Source organism: Salvelinus namaycush, chromosome 39 (genome assembly GCF_016432855.1).
Source record: "Salvelinus namaycush isolate Seneca chromosome 39, SaNama_1.0, whole genome shotgun sequence".
Taxonomy (NCBI): domain Eukaryota; kingdom Metazoa; phylum Chordata; class Actinopteri; order Salmoniformes; family Salmonidae; genus Salvelinus; species Salvelinus namaycush.
The window spans coordinates 7181435-7203934 of NC_052345.1; the positions used below are offsets into that span (position 1 = coordinate 7181435).

The 22500-nt window shown below is 44.1% G+C and overlaps 1 protein-coding gene across 1 annotated transcript in view; it reads left to right on the top strand.

The window, feature by feature from the left end:
- grin2bb (glutamate receptor, ionotropic, N-methyl D-aspartate 2B, genome duplicate b) overlaps positions 1-22500 on the top strand; it is a 129273-nt gene that overhangs the window by 75243 nt on the left and 31530 nt on the right. The window contains 4 exon segments of the mRNA XM_038978590.1: positions 13688-13802; positions 14094-14302; positions 19060-19228; positions 20569-20722. Coding sequence (XP_038834518.1) covers positions 13688-13802; positions 14094-14302; positions 19060-19228; positions 20569-20722 — 647 coding nt within the window.

Genomic DNA, 22500 nt, shown 5'->3' on the forward strand with positions numbered 1-22500 from the left:
ACCAGTCAAAAGTTTGGACACACTTACTCATTCAAGGGTTCTTCTTTATTTTTACTATTTTCTACATTGTAGAATAACAGCAAAGACATCAAAACTATGAAATAACACAAATCGAATCATGTAGTAACCAAAAAAGTGTTAAAGAAATCAAAATATATTTTAGATTTTAGATTGTTCAAAGTTGCCACCCTTTGCCTTGATGACAACTTTGCACACTCTTGGTATCTCTCAACCAGCTTCCCCTGGAATGCTTTTACAACAGTCTTGAAGGAGTTCCCACATATGCTGAGCACTTGTTGGCTGCTTTTCCTTCATTCTGTGGTCCAACTCATCCCAAACCATCTCAATTGGGTTGAGGTCGGGTCATTGTGGAGGCCAAGTCTTCTGATGCAGCACTCCATCACTCTTCTTCTTGGTCAAATAGCCCTTACACAGCCTGGAGGTGTGATGGGTCATTGTCCTGTTGAAAACAAATGATAGTCCCACTAAGTGCAAACCAGATGGGATGGCGTATCTGATATGGAATTTTGTTATCACTGTTCATAAATGTCAATTATTCTAATGTGTCTGCAACCCAGAATTTGTAAAGTTTTGGTTTAAATGAAACAGACAGAATTCCCAGCTCACAATAGTCAAATCAATGTTTATTCACGAGAGCTCTGCAGTTAATATACAAAGACATTCCTTTTATACCATTCTTCTCACTTACGCACACACATGCACACTAACATTAGGAGAGCTATATTCTTCTCCAGAATTCTCACCACAGTTTATCACTACCCAGCCGACAGTCCACCCCCCCCCCCAATTAGGGAAACCTGGAGGGGTACTCCCTGTCCTATCGTAATTTCTCAGTGTTCTAGCCAGGTTGGTTCAAACACAGTTTAACCTGTTTGGGATAGGGGGCAGTATTTTCACTTTTGCATGAAATGCGTGCCCAGAGTAAACTGCCTGCTACTCTGTCCCAGATGCTAATATATGCATATTATTAGTAGTATTGGATAAAAAAAAACACTCTGAAGTTTCTAAAACTGTTTGAATGATGTCTGTGAGTATAACAGAACTCATATGGCAGGCGAAAACCTGAGAAAAATCCAACCAGGAAGTAGGAAATCTGAGGTTTGTAGTTTTTCAAAGCTTGGCCTACCGAATACACAGTGTCTATGGGGTTTTCCTAAGGCTTCCACTAGATGTCAACCGTCTTTAGAAACTTGTTTCAGGCTTCTGCTATAAAGGAGGGGCTCATGAGACCTGTTTGAGTCAGTGGTCTGGCAGAGTGTCTCAGGCTCGTGACGCGCGCTCCTGACAGAGCTACCTCTCGTTCCAGTGCTTTGCTACAGACAATGGAATTCTCCGGTTGGAACATTATTGATGATTTATGTTAAAAACATCCTAAAGATTGATTCCATACATCATTTGATATGTTTCTACGACCTGTAACGGAACTTTTTGAGTTTTTGTCTGGACCTAGTGCTCATGAAGATGGATTACTGGGCTGAACACGCTAACAACTAGTGGCTATTTGGACATAAATTATGGACTTTATGGAACAAAATTTATTGTCGAATTTATTGTCATTTATTGTCGAACTGGGATTCCTGGGAGTGCATTCTGATGAAGATCATCAAAGGTAAGTGAATATTTATCATGTTATTTATAACTTCTGTTGACTCCATCATGGCGGAATTTTCTTTGGCTGGATTGGGCTCTGAGCGCCGTACTCAGATTATGCTTTTTCCGTAAAGTTTTTTTGAAATCTGACACAGCGGTTGCATTAAGGAGAAGTCTACCTTTAATTCTGTGAATAACACTTGTATCTTTTATCGATGTTTATTATGAGTATTTGAGGTTCTTGCAAGAACTTCTTGAGCAGGGATTTTTTCACATTGGAGGCATATACGGCAGCCATCTCGGTGTGTCATGTAGGGATTGACAGCTCTACCCAGTGGTCTCATCCTCTGGGTGGTGCGGTACCTGAAAGGCGTGTGTCGGCTCAGACCAGTCTGAGCCTATGGCACCGATCTGGGACCTGGCTTTGGTCCTGGACACTGTGTGAGCCTCCGTTTGAACCATTGGAGTCTTTGGACCTGCTATGTAGCGTGCGTTTGCGCTTTACCAAGTCACAACAGGGGTTCTGTTGTTTTGGACATGCGGTTCCTTGTACGAGTTCCGATATTCCAGGCTTACAAGGTAAGTATTGTTCTTAGAACTGTGGGGTTTATGGACTGCAGTGGCAGCATGGCAGTGCGCATCGTCAAGTTGCAGCAGGTTCTGGTTCCCTATATGCTTCACTGAGCCGTGGCTGAACGACAACAATATCAACATACACCTGGCTGGTTATACGATGTACCGGTTGGATAGAACAGCGGCGTCTGGTAAGACAAGGGGCGGGGGTCTAAGTATTTTTGTAAATAACAGCTGGTGCATGATATCTAAGGAAGTCTCAAGCCATTGCTCGCCTGAGGTAGAGTTTCTCATGATAAGCTGCAGACCACATTACCTACCGAGAGAGTTTTCATCTATATTCTTTGTAGCTGTTTACATACCATCACAGTCAGAGGCAGCATTGAATGAGCTGTATTCCACCGTAAGCAAACAAGAAAACGCTCACCCAGAGGCGGTGCTCCTAGTAGCCGGGGACTTTAATGCAGGGAAACTTATATCTATTGCAGGCTCTGTGTGTCTGTAAGCCCCACACTGTTACTCCATCCTGGCTGTGTGTGTGTGTGAGTTTTTCTTGGACATCTGATGGGAGAAATGACTGATTTACAGTTCATAAGGGTTACCTCATCACACATGAAATTTTGGAAAGATGCGACCCTTTTAACCCTTTGAAACAGCCCCTATGACCCCAATTTAAGGTACTTCCGGTTGTCACCGGAAGCTGAAAGTAACACAGGCTCTGTGTGTCTGTAAGCCTCACACTGTGTCACTCCCCATTGACTGTGTGTGTGTGTGTGTGTGTGTGTGTGTGTGTGTGTGTGTGTGTGTGTGTGTGTGTGTGTGTGTGTGTGTGTGTGTGTGTGTGTGTGTGTCGTATAAAAAAAAATCTTTAACCATCACCAAACGGACATTGAATTATTTCTTGTAAATTACGATAGATAAATGGCTGGTTATTTTTTTCCTTACACGTGTAGGTTTTTGTACTTTGACGTGAAGTGGTTAAATTAGCGCTGTATTACCGTTTTTGACCTTTAATCACAGAAAATGGGTCTCAACTTAAAAAGCGTTGAGGCCTCGACGCCATCTTGTTTCTGGGCTAAAAGCCCATTTGGCCAAACCTGTGCTCACCGAATTTCATCTTCGAAGTCTTTTCCGTTTAGGAGAAACGCCCATGTCCGTTTGGGGATGTTTTGTCCATTTGCAACAAGCAGCCAGTCTCCATCTGGTGGAATTTTCCAGTACAGCGGAAAAATTACCAAAATTTTTAAATGTTATAAAACGGAAACCAAATGTCCGAGATACTTTTTTCGATGACTTCCCAGAAGACCGAGCCCTGGGGCACGACCTGAGGTCATCGGCCTATTTTAATAACACTCGCGGACGTCTTGTAAGGGACCGTACATTTGCAATATGGAGATCCTCATCAACCATATGGGTAATGCCACTCGCGTCTCTTATGTGTGCTTGGCCTACCGTGGGCCTCCTAGTTTGGTACACTCTTAGCCGGCTTGGGGCATGATTTTATGTCCCCATAGTATGTTATCCTCTTTAGGATTAGGGGTGGAGTTTACACTTTTGGGGAAAATCGTTCAAAATTTAAAACGGCCTCCTACTCAATTCTTGCTCGTACAATATGCATATTATTATTAATATTGGATAGAAAACACTCTCTAGTTTCTAAAACAGTTCTAATTATTTCTCTAAGTGAAACAGAACTCTTTTTACAGCCCATTTCCTATCCGGAAGTGAGATTTCCAAAATCGAGGTCTCTCTTCAAGAGCTTGTCTATAAAAGGGCATGTCACTTATGACTGTAGAAACATGCCATACGCCTTCCCCTGGGTGTCATGCGGAAGTGAGAGCAGAAATGAGGTGATTATCTCGTTCAGGGATTGAATACAACCTCTTTGATTGAGAGGACCGCCATTTATTTTTTGTTGGGAGGCGCGAATTTGGACCTGGTATCGCCTCCTGGAAAACCGTCGTTATTGATGAATATGATCTCCGGCTTCGATTTTATTCGATACATGTCACAATATCATCCTAAAGTATGTTTTTTCAATATAGTTTAATTATATTATTGAAATTTATTCGGGACTTTAGACGTGATGCGTTGGAGGAATTTCTTCAAAAAGGAGAGGTTAGCGCCGCACTGCCAGTGTGCTTGCTAATTCAAGAGGGAAATAGTTCGGACTGGACCCAAACAAAGACGGTTCTGAACAAAGGACCCCTTGTACAACATTCTGATGGAAGATCAACAAAGATAAGGACCCAATTTGGGATGCGATTTCATATATCTGTCGAACTGTGCTATCGCTACGTTTGCCTTGAATCAATGCTGTTTTGTGATAGCTATTGTAGTAAGCTAATATAACGATATATTGTGTTTTCGCTGTAAAACACTTAGAAAATCGGAAATATTGGCTATATTCACAAGATCTTTGTCTTTCATTTGCTATCCACCATATATTTTTCTGAAATGTTTTATGATGTGTAATTAGGTAGTTGACGTTGGTGTCTATTTACTCTGGCTACTCCCGTGCTATTTCTGACTGTAGCTATGATGGTAGCTATGATGGTAGCAGTAATGTAAAACTGATTTATAGCTCAAATATGCACATTTTTTGAACAAAACATAGATTTATTGTGTAACATGTTATAGGACTGTCATCTGAGGGAGTTGTTTCTAGGTTAGTTAGGTTGGTTCTAGGTTAGTTAGGTTGGCTTTGTGCATGCTACCTGCATGCTACCGGTGCTGTGAAAAATGTCTGTCTATCTTTTGTATTTGGTGGTGAGCTAACATAAATATACGTGGTGTTTTCGCTGTAAAACATTTTAAAAATCGGAAATATTGGCTATATTCACAAGATCTTTGTCTTTCATTTGCTATCCACCATATATTTTTCTGAAATGTTTTATGATGTGTAATTAGGTAGTTGACGTTGGTGTCTGTATTTACTCTGGCTACTCCCGTGCTATTTCTGACTGTAGCTATGATGGTAGCAGTAATGTAAAACTGATTTATAGCTCAAATATGCACATTTTTTGAACAAAACATAGATTTATTGTGTAACATGTTATAGGACTGTCATCTGAGGGAGTTGTTTCTAGGTTAGTTAGGTTGGTTCTAGGTTAGTTAGGTTGGCTTTGTGCATGCTACCTGCATGCTACCGGTGCTGTGAAAAATGTCTGTCCTCTTTTGTATTTGGTGGTGAGCTAACATAAATATACGTGGTGTTTTTGCTGTAATACATTTAAAAAATCGGACATATTGACTGAATTCACAAGATGTGTATCTTTCATTTGCTGTATTGGACTTGTTAATGTGTGAAAGTTAAATATTTCTCAAAAATATTTTTTGAATTTCGCGCTCTGCCTTTTCAGTGGAATGTGGGAGGAGTTCCGCTAGCGGAACACCCATCCTAAACATTATACCAAGTGACCGACTGAAAATAAACGTGTAGTTATGAATATAACTACTGTTCACTGAAGGAGGGAACTAGGTATAACGTATTTTGCCCCCACGCTGTCAAGGGGTTTGGGCTCGCTGAAGAGCAGTACTGAATTGAGGAAATTAATGCGAGCCCTGGGTGTGATTGGCCCGTTGGGTGTGATTTCAGTTCTTCAGGTGAATATGACTAGTCGTTGACTCTCCATAGTATGTTATACCTCGTTCCCTCCTTCAGGGAACAGTAGTTATAGTCATAACTGTATGTTTCCTTTCCGTCGGTCACTCAGTATAACATATTACATCCTTTCAAGTGAGCTTTGTAAGGATCGACGCAGGAGATGAGAAGCAGGTACAGGGAGTGAAGGTTTAATATAGACAGACAAGCAACGGAACAAGAACACCATCTGGACATAAACACAACGTGACAAACAGTGCTACAACAGGGAACAACACAGAGGAGCAGACATATATGCTGGGGCAATCAACAAAGTGAGGGAGTCCAGGTGAGTCCAATGAGCGTAGCTGCGCGTAATGATGGTAACAGGTGCGTATGATGACGGGTAGCCTGGCGCCCTCGAGCGCCAGGGAGGGAGAGCGGGAGCCGGCTTGATAGTACACCCCCCCTCTAGGGGCGCCACCCGGCGTCCCATAACAGCCTGACGATCCCGCTGCGGCGTAGAAGCCCAATGGGCCGGCTGAAGCATGACGTGTGATGGGAACCTGCCGAGCCAACCGTGGCAAGGAAACCTCTCGAGCCAGCTTGGGCGCGACAGCCCGAAGAGCCAGCTTAGGCATCCCCGGTTCTATCGGCGACGGCCCCCGGGTCCAACGTCACCAACAAAATCAAACCCTAAAAAACTCCCTGATGCTTCTTGTAATGGTGTCCTCATTCTGTAAGGATCGACGCAGGAGATGAGAAGCAGGTACACGGAGTGAAGGTTTAATAGCTGACGGAGATGAAACAGAACAGGAACAGCGTCTGGACAGGAGCACATAACAACAATGAATGCAGGCACATGGCACACCACCGAGGAACAGATAGATATACAGGGGGTAATCAACAACGTGAAGGAGTCCAGGTGAGTCCAATGAGCGCTGCTGCGCGTAATGATGGTGATAGGTGCGTGTAAAGAACGGTAGCCTGGTGCCCTCGAGTGCCAGGGAGGGGGAGCGGGAGCAGGCATGACAAGCTTAGTATCTAGATATTTGTGTTTCTATTCCTGTGCTCTACACACACACACACACACACACACGCACACGCACACGCACACACACGCTCGAACACACAACACACAAAACACAACACACACATCTCTGTACTACACAACACTCTACTGTAAAGTATGTGGTGCCCACGGTGGTCTAACACTCCTGCAGGTCTCTCATGCGTGTAGTACGTCTGGCATGTTATTCTCATCCTATTTCACCGATAAAGTGGTTTTACCTCAGGCTGATTCAGGCAAAGACTGCATCATAGAAGCTCTAAATGGCTGCCACACACACGCACGCACGCACGCACGCACGCACGCACGCACGCACGCACGCACGCACGCACGCACGCACGCACGCACGCACGCACGCACACACACACACACACACACACACACACACACACACACACACACACACACCTGGGACCCTGCCATTGGGGGCGGCTGTGGTGTTTCCACCCTAACCAACCAATCTCATCTCTTCATCTCAGGGCTGAGTGGAGGTATGGAATGAGAGAATACAGCCATAATTTTGTTGGCTAATAAATCATTGTCCTGTTTATTGGGGTAGAGATGTATTTAGTGGACTATTTCATTGTGCTTTTGGGCTATTGAGTTAAAATGTCCTCTCCTTTTGACAGAACCCTATAGAACTGGATGAGAGAACCCATCCCTATCTTTCTGTCTCTCGCTTTTGTGGTTTCGCTTTTGTGGTTTCCATCTTTCCTTTTTAATTTTCACTCTTTTATGTTACCCTTTATCTCCTTTTCAGTCTCTCTCTTTGTCCGTTTCCTCTACCTCATTCCCACTTTCCAATCTCTCTTACTCTCATTCACTCCCGTTTCCTCTCCCTTTCTTTCTGTTTCTCATTATCAGCACCGTTCGCTCCTCTGCTCTTATGCAGTCCATTCCTGCCAAAAAGCTCTTTCAATTAGCTGAAGCTGAATCGGATGGCCCTCCATTCCACTCCTCTCTCTCCCTCTAGAAAGCATGGTGTGTGTGGAAGGCAGCCGCCAGCACCTCCTCTTCCCCGACACTCTCCCTATCAGACTAGTTATCTCCTATCTTTCAACTCTACTACACACTGCTACTCTGTCTTTGTTTCTCTCTCTTTGTTTCTCTCTCTGTCTTTCTCTCTCTGTCTCTCTCAATTCAGTTCAATTCAAAGGGCTTTATTGGCATGGGAAACATATGTCTCTCGCTCTCTCTCTGTCACTCTCTTTCTCTCTCTGTCTCTGTCGCTATATTTCTCTCTCTTGCTGCCTCTCTCATAACCTCTCTCTCTCTGCCTCTCTCATAACCTCTTTCTGTTTCCCTCTCTGTCTCGGTCTCTCTCACAACTTCTCTCTCTCCCCCTTCCTGCTCTCTCCCCTTCTCCAAATAATTAGTCCATATTTACTTTATAGATGTGACGTATTATTCATACATAAACATTCATTAATCTCTCTCTCTCTCTCTCTCTGTCACTCTGTTTTGCCCTTTCTCTCTCTCTGTCGCCCTCTCTTGATGTCTCTCTCACAACCTCTCGGTTGCTCTTTCTTTCTCTGTGTCTCTCTCATAACCTCTCTCTGTTTCTCTCTCTCTCCCCTTCCCGCCCTCTCTCTCCTTCTCCAAACAATTAGTCCATATTTACTATATGGACCTGACATATTATTCATATATTAACATTAATTCATCTCTCTCTCTGTTTCTCTCTCTGTCTCGGTCTCTCACAACTTCTCTCTCTCCCTTTCTGCTCTCTCTCCTTCTCCAAACAATTAGTCCATATTTACTATATGGACGCAAAGTATTATTCATATATAAACATGAATTAATATCGCTCTGTGTCTCTTTTATTAATGACCCATTCATATACCACGAGAACAACCAATCAGTAGTCCATACAGTCCCTTAATTATTGAAATGCTCAGTCTGTCGGATCAATGCACACAAATACATAACCTTGGCATGTTGACAACATGCTGTTTGTGTGAGGCAATGCATTTAGAATACATCATTGTTCACAATATCTAATCTCCGAGTAGGGGACGCATCTTGGTAACTCTGCATGTCAACACATTGTGTGCTGTTGTTCATCAATCAAGTTGACATGTTGACAAATAGCCGTGTGTAGTTTTTCAGTACCGTAGCCAGTTTCTTGAAGGCTCACAAAGAGCTTCAGCTACTATGGGTTGTGTTCAATAGGAAGAAAATGGAGTGAAACGGGGAGGTACTACTTAAACATTTCCGATTAAAACAAATGTTTGTGTTCTGTTGCAAAACGTTTTCTACTGCGTGCCCTACTACGGTCCACGACCCAGCTGAAGCTACAGTATTACTATCATCTGGGTAGGAAGATACCAACCTGTAAAACATGAGAGACTCGTGTCTCCCCATACAACCCGAAGGAAGAGTCCGTTGCTGTCCAGGGCGGATATGATAAGCCCCGTCTCACAAGTGTCCCAAATGGCACCCTATTCAGAGCCCTGGTCAAATGTAGTGCACTACTGTATGTAGGGAATAGGATGCCGTTTTGTAGGCAAGAGAGTCTTCCTCCAAATCCACTCGGCTACCCAGGAATGACATGTCTGTCCGTCAATCCTTTGTCTGCGCCCCAAATGGTACTCTGTTCTCTATATAGTGCACTACTTTAGATCAGAGGCCTATGGGCCCTGGTCAAAAGTAGTGCACTATGTAGGGAAGATTGTGCTATTTGGGATGGAGACTCTCACAGTGCGACTCTCCACACCACCGGATCGTGTGAACAAGTTGTGGGCTCACTTTAAAGCAGACACATTTTGGCTGCTTCACAGAGACGCTTTTAGAGTGTGATACTGATCAGATATTGTCAGTCTGTCTGAGTTACTGTATAGGCTAGAAAATCCTATGTGTTTTTTTCCTTAGTCGCAGTATAACTTTACCTCTCTCTCTCTCGCTCTCTCTCTCTCTCTCTCTCTCTTTCTCTCTTTCTGTATTTTTCAGTTGAACAGTTGGTAAGCGAGAGGCATAATGCTAGCATCTGCGTACTGTATGGGAATGATAAAGCATTAGGTTTTGTTATCTCCAGTCGATTGTGTTGTTGTTTGTCTTAGTCTTGGGGGAGTTCAGACATGGGGACACATCACATGATGCATAAAAGCTACATCAATACTGCACAGCTACCAAATGACAAATGGCACTGCCTGGTACAGTTATATTCCCAGCTTGCATCAATTATATTTATCTATCCATTTAATGTTGGGCTGGATGGAACCATTGATATAGACTCAAGTGTATCTACTCTGCGTCTTGTAAGTGAGACTGTCGAAAGAAGTGAGAGACAGAAAGAGAGGAGTTCAAATCCAAATCAAATCAAATTTTATCGGTCACGTACACATGGTTAGCAGATGTTATTGCGAGTGTAGCGAAATGCTTGTGCTTCTAGTTCCGACAGTGCAGTAATATCTAACAAGTAATCGGACAATTCCACAACAACTACCTAATACACACAAATCTAAGTAAAGGAATGAAATAAGAATATATACATAGAAATATATGTATATATTCAATGACAGAGCGGCATAGACAAGATGCAATAGATGGTATAAAATACAGTATAAACATGTGAGATGAGTAATGCAAGATATGTAAACCTTATTAAGGTGACATTGTTAAAGTGACTAGTGATCCATTTATTAAAGTGGCCAATGATTTCAAGTCTGTATGTAGGCAGCAGCCTCTGTGTTAGTTATGGCTGTTTAACAGTCTGATGGCCTTGAGATAGAAGCTGTTTTTCAGTCTCTCGGTCCCAGCTTTGATGCACCTGTACTGACCTCGCCTTCTGGATAATAGCGGGGTGAACAGGCAGTGACTCGGGTGTTTGTTGTCCTTGATGATCTTTTTTGGCCTTCCTGTGACATCGGGTGCTGTAGGTGTCCTGGAGGGCAGGTAGTTTGCCCCCGGTGATGCGTTGTGCAGACCTCACTACCCTCTGGAGAGCCTGCGGTTGTGGGCGGTGCAGTTGCCGTACCAGGCGGTGATACAGCCCGACAGGATGCTCTCAATTGTGCATCTGTAACGGCTTGAGTGGTAGACTTGGTAAGAAAGAAAAGATGCCCCCTATCTCACTCTTTCCTTCTCTCTTTCTGTCTCTCTCTCTTATCTCTCTTTCTCTGTCATCCCCCACTCTCTCGGGTGAGATGACTGTTCTCATGGCAACGCAGCAGATTGCTTGAAAATCGCTGTGGTTGTTGGGCGCCATGGCAACACATTACATATGACGGGGAGTCTTTCTCTGTCGGGGTTTTTGTTAACAATCATACATGTCACCCATGGTGACTGACACACGTCACAGTCAGCACAGTTCAGTCCAGCGCCACACTCCACACACACCTGCACTTGAACATGGTCGGCTTGGTTAACATGGGTGGCAACAAATTCCTTTGTGTGGTGTTGCATTTTTTGGTTTCATAATTCAAATTCTAATGTTAGGCACCTACTGCTAATATCCCATGTTACATGCGCTTTACAGTAGAACAGTACTACACTTTACGTGGCAGACATTTCAGGGACACTGTATTGGATGCGTACAGCTCTTTGAAGGTATGTTAGATTTAGTCAAATACATACTGCGTAGTGACAAGGTGTAGTAGGACAGACAGATCTCGCTTTGTCATCTTCATCGTCATCTGTCCATTGTTCTTTCCCCTCATTGTTGAAATGACCTGGTGCCCTCTCTCTCTCTGTTACTGCCAGTTAACTGTCTCAGGAATCTCATCAAGCACACATTTAACTCCACACGTTGCTGCCCTCCCTCTCTCTCTGTCTCATTTATAGACCAGTATTTATGTATTTCCTGGACTAGAATTGTTTCGGAGGCAGGCAGAGAGTTGCCATGGAGACGGCGGCCGCAGCCGCGGCAACGAACACACCAGATAGGAGAGCGAGCAGAGAGAGAGAGAGAGAGAAAGCGAGGGTGCAGGTCACGGGTGGGGGAGAATGATTTGAGTTTATCTGGCAGTGGCACGCACTTGTCGACACACACAGTACATGCTGATACTTATTCACACAAGCACTTTATACATTATGACTCTCTCTCTCTCTACTCTCGCTCTCGCTCTCCCTCTTACTCTCTACTCTCTACTCTCTCTCTCCCTCTTTCGCTCTACTGTCTTTCTATTCTCTCTCTCCTCTCTTACCACTCCCTACTCTCCTCTTTCTCTCTCTACTCGCGCTCTCTCTCTCTATTCTCTCTCTCCCTCTTTCTCTCTCTCTCTATTCTCTCTCTCCTCTCTCTTTCACCACTCTCTTCTCTACTCTCTCTCTCCTCTCTCTTTCTCTCTCTATTCTCTCTCCCTCTTTCTCTCTACTCTCTCGCTCTACTCAACTCTACTCTCTCTTCTCTCTCTCTCTCTCGCTCTCTCTACTCTCTCCCTCTCTACTCTCTCTCTCCCTCTTTCTCTCTACTCTTTCTACTCTCTCTTCTTTCTCTCTCTCTCTCTTTCTCTCTCTCTCCCTTTATCTCTCTCTCTTCTCTCTCTCTGTCAGAAGTGTGTGTTACAGACTCTCAAAGTGGATCATCTGTGCTACGGTAGCTTAACTTGTTTTTAACTGACTTAAATACAGGTCAAAAAACTGACCAGGCAACCTTAAGAACATTAACATACAATAACTCAGGTTCTCAAAGTCAATGCCTTCATGACTTCTTTGCATTTGTGTGTGTTTCTGCAACCATGTTATCATTTCCACTGTGTACATTAGGGTTTGCAGTTGATTTAGAACCGAAAATATGCGTTTGGGTCATTCCACCAATTCGTTGCCTTTTGAGAAGTTTAACTTAGTCCCAAAAAACGTTTGATTTCACATAATTTTAACATAAAGAGCACATGTTCAAATAAAAAAATGACCGTAACAGGGTTGACTGTAACAGGGTTGACGATTTCCTTTCAAATCAGCCATAAATCCCTGTGTGACAGGGGGAATGGAAGCTTGTTATGTGCATCAGGGAGTGGCAACTAAATGCAAGCTTCACAAAATAATAGAAAGTGTTAAAACATTTCTAGCCTGTTTATCTATGGGTAACAGGTTAACGCTCAACACGCTCAGTTTTCCAACACAAAACACCAGAAAATGGCCAAAAAAGGTTCAGCTCACCTGCTTCATTATATGATTTGACTATTAGATGATTCATGTTTCTTTATAATTTCGTTTTCACAAAGCAATAGTTTCAACATGCGTAAAAAGGGACGTAAATGAATCACGAATCACGTGAAATAAATACTAACGTTAAGAAATGACTTTGTCAAAGCAACAAAGTAACTAGGGCTTTACAATGACACGGCGTGTTAAAACGTCACAGGCGGTGCGCGGAGGGACATGTCAAAATGATCAATCTAAGTAACTAGGGCTTTACAATGACACGGCGTGTTAAAACGTCACAGGCGGTGCGCGGAGGGACATGTCAAAATGATCAATCTTTCATTTAGTGATTTCTCCATGTGGTCTATATTAAAAGGGCACTTCATTTCACATAACAGCCTTTTATAAATTCAATATTGACGCACAATTTCTGCTTAAAATGTCAAAGGGACGCAAAAGGCAATCTTTTTGTGGGACACCCGTGTTATTGTAAGTCGCCCTGTATAAGAGTACCTTCTGGTTTTAGTCAAATGTATTAATGTTACTGTAGTGTGAAACCACCATGTGTCATACAGTATATTAGAGTGTTTAGTGGGTAACACTTTACATCCAGTTACTCTTATAGCAGTAACAACATTGTGAGGTGTTTTGCCCACAGGTATCAGTCAAGTCATTGTTGTTGTTTGAATTAAGGACTGCAGCTTTAAGACATTCTTAAACCCGTGTTGTAATGGTGTAATAACTATAGTAACGTTGTTTCCCCGCAGGTATCTGATGAACGTGACGTTCGAGGGACGTAACCTGTCGTTCAGTGAGGATGGATACCAGATGCATCCCAAACTGGTCATCACCCTGCTAGACAAGCAGAGACGCTGGGACAAGGTGAGTATCTCTCTTCTTCCTCTCCTTCTCTTTCTATGTCTCTCTCTCATTCTCTCCATTTCTCTGGTTTCTTTCTTTGATTTCTCTCACTCTCTTTTTCTTCCTCTCTCTTTCATTCTCTTTTCTCTTTTCTCTTTCTCTCTCTGTCTCTTTCTCTCTCTTTATTTGTCTAAGTTTTATCTGTCGCTGATTATTTATGATTATGCACACCACCCAATCACTTGTCCATCCTCTCTCTCTTCCCTCCTCTCTCTCTTCCCTCCTCTCTCTCTTCCCTCCTCCCATCCCCAGGTGGGTAAGTGGGAGAACAGCTCCCTGTCCATGAAGTACCACGTGTGGCCCAGGTTCGAGCTGTTCTCCGATGGGGAGGCCCGGGAGGACGACCACCTGTCCATCGTGACGCTGGAGGAGGCTCCCTTTGTCATCGTGGAGGACGTGGACCCCCTCAGTGGCACCTGCATGAGGAACACCGTGCCGTGCAGGAAACAGCTTAAAATACTGTAAGACAACTTTGATCCACCTCAACCAAATACACAACCCTATACTGTATTCCCTCTCTCCTATTGATCATATCTTGAGTACTGATGCCAAATTCAACTACAGCCGTTTATACCATTACCTCCTTCATGAAACAACTCAAAGTACTGTGAAAACTATAGACCTATATCACTATCACAGGTGGCCGGTGGCACCTTAGTTGGAGAGAACGGGCTCATAGTCATGGCTGGAACGGAATCAAGGGAATGGTTTCAAACACATCAAACACATGGTTTCCATTCCATTCACTCCATTCCAGACATTATTATGAGCCGTCCTCCCCTCAGCAGCCTCCTGTGATCACTATTGAATATAGACGTCAATGTTTAGGGTGTCATACCTGTAGCTCAGAATCCTATGAGAACCATAGACAATATCTCTATTAAAAACAGAGCAATATCTCTTTTAAAAACAGACCAATATCTGGATTAAAAACAGACCAATATCTGGATTAAAAACAGACCAATATCTGGATTAAAAACAGACCAAAATCTGGATTAAAAACAGACCAATATCTCTATTAAAAACAGACCAATATCTCTATTAAAAACAGACCAATATCTCTATTAAAAACAGACCAATATCTCTATTAAAAACAGACCAATATCTGGATTAAAAACAGACCAATATCTGGATTAAAAACAGACCAATATCTGGATTAAAAACAGACCAATATCTGGATTAAAAACAGAGCTCAAATTCTACTTTTAGGGCAGAAAATGTCTAGGACCTTCATGGCATCTATAAAACGGAAGCATCCGGTTTTAGGGGGAAAGCAGAAAAGAGGTCAAGCCTGAACCGGATGCTTCCGGTCTCCATCGCCCCGCTCAGGTGTTTATTTTATGCCTGCTACATTAGGTTAATAAGCCCTTAAGCATCATAATACCTGTGACTCAACTTAATCAGCTTCTGTAATGTATTGTTTTTATTCACATAATTCAGATAGCTGAAATTATATTAAGGGTATACCTTAATGAATGAATTAAGGGTACATTAACCTTTGTTATGTTGACTCTATATATAACATGCTGGAGGCTTTGTACTGTATGTCCTGTCTGTCTTGTATTTCTTTTTCTCCGCTGTCCATATCTCTCTGTCCCCCTCCCTTTTCCATGCCCATACTTTTCTATCGTGCTGTACTTCTTTCCCTCTAATGTGTTTTGGTCATTTCATCTATCTCTCCATTTCATCCTTTCATCCTCTCTCAATCTATTTGTCTTCTGATAACCCCCATCCCTTCCCTCCCTCTTCCTATATCTGGACTATTTTACTTTTCTTGTCCACATTTTGTTCACGCTTCACTACACTTACCCTTCTTCAGTTTCTCCACTTCACCTTGCCCTCCCATAATGGATTCCCCTCATTGCCCTCCTTTTTCTCTCACTCCTTTTCTCTCTCTCCTTTTCTCTCACTCCATTTCTCTCTCTCTGCTGGCCTATCTAAATTCCCTGGAGCTCCTGCCTCTCATTCCTTGCCCTTTCCTCCTTTTATTATTGACATTTCATCCTCTTCTCACCTCTCCTGTCAACCTCACCATCACTGTTTATTTATTGTTTCTCCCCCTCTCTTCTGAACATCCTGTACCTGTCCTCCTCTCTTCTGAACATGCTGTACCTGTCCTCCTCTCTTCTGATCATCCTGTACCTGTCCTCCTCTCTTCTGATCATCCTGTACCTGTCCTCCTCTCTTCTGAACATGCTGTACCTGTCCTCCTCTCTTCTGATCATCCTGTACCTGTCCTCCTCTCTTCTGAACATCCTGTACCTGTCCTCCTCTCTTCTGAACATGCTGTACCTGTCCTCCTCTCTTCTGATCATCCTGTACCTGTCCCCCTCTCTTCTGATCATCCTGTACCTGTCCTCTCTTCTGATCATCCTGTACCTGTCCTCCTCTCTTCTGAACATGCTGTACCTGTCCTCCTCTCTTCTGAACATGCTGTACCTGTCCTCCTCTCTTCTGAACATGCTGTACCTGTCCTCCTCTCTTCTGAACATGCTGTACCTGTCCTCCTCTCTTCTGAACATGCTGTACCTGTCCCCCTCTCTTCTGAACATCCTGTACCTGTCCTCCTCTCTTCTGAACATCCTGTACCTGTCCCCCTCTCTTCTGAACATGCTGTACCTGTCCTCCTCTCTTCTGAACATGCTGTACCTGTCCCCCTCTCTTCTGATCATCCTGTACCTGTCCTCCTCTCTTCTGATCATCATGTACCTGTCTCCCTCTCTTCTGATCATCCTGTACCTGTCCCCCCTCTCTTCTGATCATCCTCTACCTGTTCCCCTCTCTTCTGATCATCCTGTACCTGTCCTCCTCTCTTCTGAACATGCTGTACCTGTCCTCTCTTCTGATCATCCTGTACCTGTCCTCCTCTCTTCTGATCATCCTGTACCTGTCCCCCTTTATTCTGATCATCCTGCACCTGTCCTCCTCTCTTCTGATCATCCTGTACCTGTCCCCCTCTCTTCTGATCATCCTGTACCTGTCCTCTCTTCTGATCATCCTCTACCTGTTCCCCTCTCTTCTGATCGTCCTGTACCTGTCCTCCTCTCTTCTGATCATCCTGTACCTGTCCTCCTGTCCTCCTCTCTTCTGAACATGCTGTACCTGTCCTCCTCTCTTCTGATCATCCTGTACCTGTCCTCCTCTCTTCTGATCATCCTCTACCTGTTCCCCTCTCTTCTGATCGTCCTGTACCTGTCCTCCTCTCTTCTGATCATCCTGTACCTGTCCTCCTCTCTTCTGAACATGCTGTACCTGTCCTCCTCTCTTCTGATCATCCTGTACCTGTCCTCCTCTCTTCTGATCATCCTGTACCTGTCCTCCTCTCTTCTGATCATCCTGTACCTGTCCCCCTTTATTCTGATCATCCTGTACCTGTCCTCCTCTCTTCTGATCATCCTGTACCTGTCCCCCTCTCTTCTGATCATCCTGTACCTGTCCTCTCTTCTGATCATCCTCTACCTGTTCCCCTCTCTTCTGATCGTCCTGTACCTGTCCTCCTCTCTTCTGATCATCATGTACCTGTCTCCCTCTCTTCTGATCATCCTGTACCTGTCCTCCTCTCTTCTGATCATCCTGTACCTGTCCCCCTCTCTTCTGATCATCCTGTACCTGTCCCCCTTTATTCTGATCATCCTGTACCTGTCATCCTCTCTTCTGATCATCATGTACCTGTCCTCCTCTCTTCTGATCATCCTGTACCTGTCCCCCTCTCTTCTGATCATCCTGTACCTGTCCCCCTTTCTTCTGATCATCCTGTACCTGTCCTCCTCTCTTCTGATCATCCTGTACCTGTCCTCCTCTCTTCTGATCATCCTGTACCTGTCCCCCCTCTCTTCTGATCATCCTGTACCTGTCCCCCTTTATTCTGATCATCCTGTACCTGTCCTCCTCTCTTCTGATCATCATGTACCTGTCCTCCTCTCTTCTGATCATCCTGTACCTGTCCTCCTCTCTTCTGATCATCCTGTACCTGTCCCCCTTTATTCTGATCATCCTGTACCTGTCCTCCTCTCTTCTGATCATCCTGTACCTGTCCCCCTCTCTTCTGATCATCCTGTACCTGTCCTCTCTTCTGATCATCCTCTACCTGTTCCCCTCTCTTCTGATCGTCCTGTACCTGTCCTCCTCTCTTCTGATCATCATGTACCTGTCTCCCTCTCTTCTGATCATCCTGTACCTGTCCTCCTCTCTTCTGATCATCCTGTACCTGTCCTCCTCTCTTCTGATCATCCTGTACCTGTCCCCCTCTCTTCTGATCATCCTGTACCTGTCCCCCTTTATTCTGATCATCCTGTACCTGTCCTCCTCTCTTCTGATCATCCTGTACCTGTCCTCCTCTCTTCTGATCATCCTGTACCTGTCCTCCTCTCTTCTGATCATCCTGTACCTGTCCCCCCTCTCTTCTGATCATCCTGTACCTGTCCCCCCTCTCTTCTGATCATCCTGTACCTGTCCCCCTCTCTTCTGATCATCCTGTACCTGTCCCCCTTTATTCTGATCATCCTGTACCTGTCCTCCTCTCTTCTGATCATCCTGTACCTGTCCCCCCTCTCTTCTGATCATCCTGTACCTGTCCCCCCTCTCTTCTGATCATCCTGTACCTGTCCCTCCTCTCTTCTGATCATCATGTACCTGTCCCCCCCTCTCTTCTGATCATCATGTACCTGTCCCTCCTTTCTTCTCAGCATCCAGTACCTGTCCCCCCCTCTTCTACCGCTCTTTGATTGGCCCCAATTATTTTTGCCCTTTGACCCTCCTGGTCATTGATGTCTACCTGTGCCCCATTATCCTCATTTTTCTCTCTCTTTCTCTTTCTTATCTTTCCTCTCTTTCTCTTGCTCTTCCTCTCGCTCTTATCCTTTTATTTCTCTCTCTGTGTCTCACTCTTTATCTCTCTTTCTCTGTCATTCTCCCTCTCCCTCCCTCTCTCTCTTATCCTCCTCCTTCTGTCTTTTTCTCCTTCGGTTTCAATTTCAATTTAAGGGTCTTTATTGGCATGGGAAACATATGTTTACATTTCCAAAGCAACTGAAATAGATAATAAACAAAAGTGAAATAAACAATAAAAAAATGACAGTAAACATTACACTCACAAAAGTTCTAAAATAATGAAGACATTTCAAATGTCATATTATGTCTATATGCAGTGTTGTAGCTATGTGCAAATAGTTAAAGTACAAAAGGGAAAATACATTTGTTTAAAAAATCTCTCTCTCAGCAACCAGACGGTACCTGGCCAGTACACCAAGCGCTGCTGTAAAGGTTTCTGCATCGACATCCTGAAGAAGATCGCCAAGCAGGTCAAGTTCACCTATGACCTCTACCTGGTCACCAACGGAAAGCACGGCAAGAAGATCAACGGCACCTGGAATGGAATGGTCGGGGAGGTGGGAGTTTGTCCGTTCTTTCTCACTGACTCTCTTTGGCCGTTCTTTTCTTCTTCTTTTTTTCTATTTTGGCGTTCTTACTCTTCCAGATCTGGGTTCGAATAGTATTTGAAATGTGTTCAAATACTTTGACTGTTTGATTGATTGAGCCTGCCTGAAGTGCTAGGAGGGCGGGGTTTGCACGCGTGGGACTATTCTATTGCTTCTATCGCACCAGACAAGCTCAATTGAGCGCAGCACAAAGTATTTTGACAGACGATGAATACTATTTGAACCCAGCAGGTCTGATTTGACTGCCTCTATATCCTAGCCTGCGGGGGGCTTTGATCCGCTCATTTCAAGTCTGGGAGAGAAGGAGAGGAGGCTCTTCATCAGACTCAGAGAGGGAGAGTTAGCAGCGGGAAGAGCCTCAGGGAAAGCCCCTACCTCGCCGGCATTAATTCCCATATTAAATCACACAGCACGTGTTAGATACAGCACTGTACTACATCCTTTATGAAACGATGTCCAAGTTAAACGATCGCGGGTGGGAAGAAGACATGTGTAGCCTTGCCTGACAACTGATAAATGTTGTATTTGTATATCAGGGACAGAGATGCTGTGGAATGGATTCATCTGGCATTATAAAACCTTGACTGGATTCTGTAGTAAAACGACAGGGAGATGTGTCAACGTAGGCACACCCGGCTTATGCAAATGCACAGGCATGCATGTTCTCATCATCTAAGTACGCAGCTAATGATTTCATTTAGATAGGAGAGAAGGAGGGAGCCAAAGATAAATGAGAGAGAGAAATGGGCACAAACAAATGAAAAACATCAGGAGGAGGAGGGAGAGAAGAGGGAGAGAGCAGAGGGGAGGGAAGAATTCATGCTCACTCTGCTATGTGTTTACCCTGTTAACACAGCCTGTTGTGGCCCACTATTATACACTGCCCAAGGCCTCAGGTATTAACAGCTAAATATACCTGTAGAGACTCAGAGGAGGGAGGGACGGGAGTGAGTGAGGGGAGGGAGGGATTAGGATATAGGGGAGAGAGCAGGGGAGGGAAAGGTTCATGGCAAGAACAGAGATATTTCCAGCTGTAGTAGTGATTCACTATACAGTGTAGTAACCCAGTTTCCTTCTCCTTCATTATTTTTCGCAGTCATGTTTCGTATCAGATCTAAAATGGCAGTGTATGTGAAGGGAAAAGGTGACCTCTCATGGATATACAGTAGTTTACAGTTGTAGTATAAAGTAGTAACCCAGTTTCCTGCTCCTTCGCTGTTTCTCTCGGTCCTGTTTTGTATCAGATCCAAAATGACCTCCCATTGACCCTGTCTCTCTCATTGACTCAGGTGGAGCAGAAGAAGGCCCACATGGCCGTGGGGTCGCTCACCATCAACGCGGAGAGGTCTGAGGTCATTGACTTCTCCGTGCCCTTCATCGAGACGGGGATTAGTGTCCTGGTCTCCCGTAGCAACGGCACTGTCTCCCCCTCCGCCTTCCTTGGTGAGAATCAGAGTACCACTGGCACCTGGTGTTGATGGAGATGCTTCACATACATATGTCGTGACTTGACTTTAACATTATTCTGAAGACTGTTATTTATCTAATTAGCTAACTATGTTTAATTGTTACTCAATTAAATGATTCATGTAACAATTAACTCATTGGGGTCTGGGGCACCATGAGAGCGGTTCTTTAAAGAGTTACCATCTCCCGAATGAAACTCTAAAAAGGTCTTTACCTATCACATCTATAAACAGTCAACTTATTCATCTTAACCTCGTATCATATCATAATCTTGAACAGTCATAACCTCCTTGCATCTGTAAAAACCCGAACCTTACTTATAATTCAGTATTACACAAATTGGTTTAATTATTTATTTTCTAGCTAACTAAATGGTACCACACGATAAACATACACACTCTGCACCAGCTTTTGCCTGGAGACTGAAATACACTAATACACTGAAAACAGATCCCTAGCAGAATGACAACAACATGGATGTCTGTTAAAGAATAGATGGAGAGAGAGAGGGACAGAGACACTTAACATTGGTACATTCAGAAACGACTCTCACCTACAGTAACCATATACTTTGCACACAGCTGCCACAGCAATGGAATAGGAGATGTCTTTCCCTTCAGTCATGGAGGTAGGTAGTGATGCTAGCTAGCCAGCTAACAACGAGTTGATCAGTGTTGTGAGTCGGAAACGGCGTGTGTTCGCATATGGAACGTAACTGCGCCTATACTGTACTTAGCTACAAAATTAACAAACGTGTGTTTTCCGAGCCACTTCTGATACCATGTTTCTGTATGTTAGGTTGGATAAAGGAATAAAGACAGACACCAATGTCAAGTTCAACAGCCTTGTTAAGCATTGTACAAATCCCTACGCGTGGAGTCTGGGGAACAGTCCAGCTAGTCGATTACCTATCAACTAGACTCCGTAACACAAACCACTGCCCGCTTTGAGTAAGAAATCATGAATGTATTCATGTGAAACGCCTGGGTTCGCCAGGGATCTCTCGGTGAACAGGGCAATCTTGGAAAGGGGGTTGGGCCTTTTTGCGGCACACTTGTAAGGCTCTGATTGTCCAAAATGGTTCCAACAACTTTTCTACTGTTGTCCTTCTTTGTAGTTATCCGGTGACTTGTCGTGTAGTCCTGAACAGAACTACAGAGTTGTTTTTCCTTCCATTCACTCTTGAAGATGCTTCTTTGAAGATAGGCTAGCCAGCCGTATCGATGGTTTCGCAGTGGGGTGATGAGAGTAGTGTAAGACGATGGCTTGAGTAACAGGATGGTCCTACTTAACTTTACTTAGGACAGCTAATCAGTCGTACCAGTGATTGTCCGGGAGGTGAGTTTATCGTCTCCACCTCGTGTTGAGATTCAAAGTTCAAACCACTATAAACGCACATCTGCAGCTTCACGCTTTTCTGGCCTCCACGGGTGAAAGGGGGTTTATTCATTGCAAACCTGATCTGACCTATTTGGATTCTCCTGGACAGTCATGACACACACACACTCAGTAGGCTACATAACCACACACACAGACATGGCAAATAAGCACACACACGCACGCACGCACGCACGCACGCACGCACGCACGCACGCACGCACGCACGCACACACACACAGACAGACATGGTAAATAAGCACACACACACACAGACACGGTAAATAACCACACACACACTGACAGACACGATAAATAAGCACACACACACAGACACGGTAAATAACCACACACAGACACAGACATGATAAATAAGC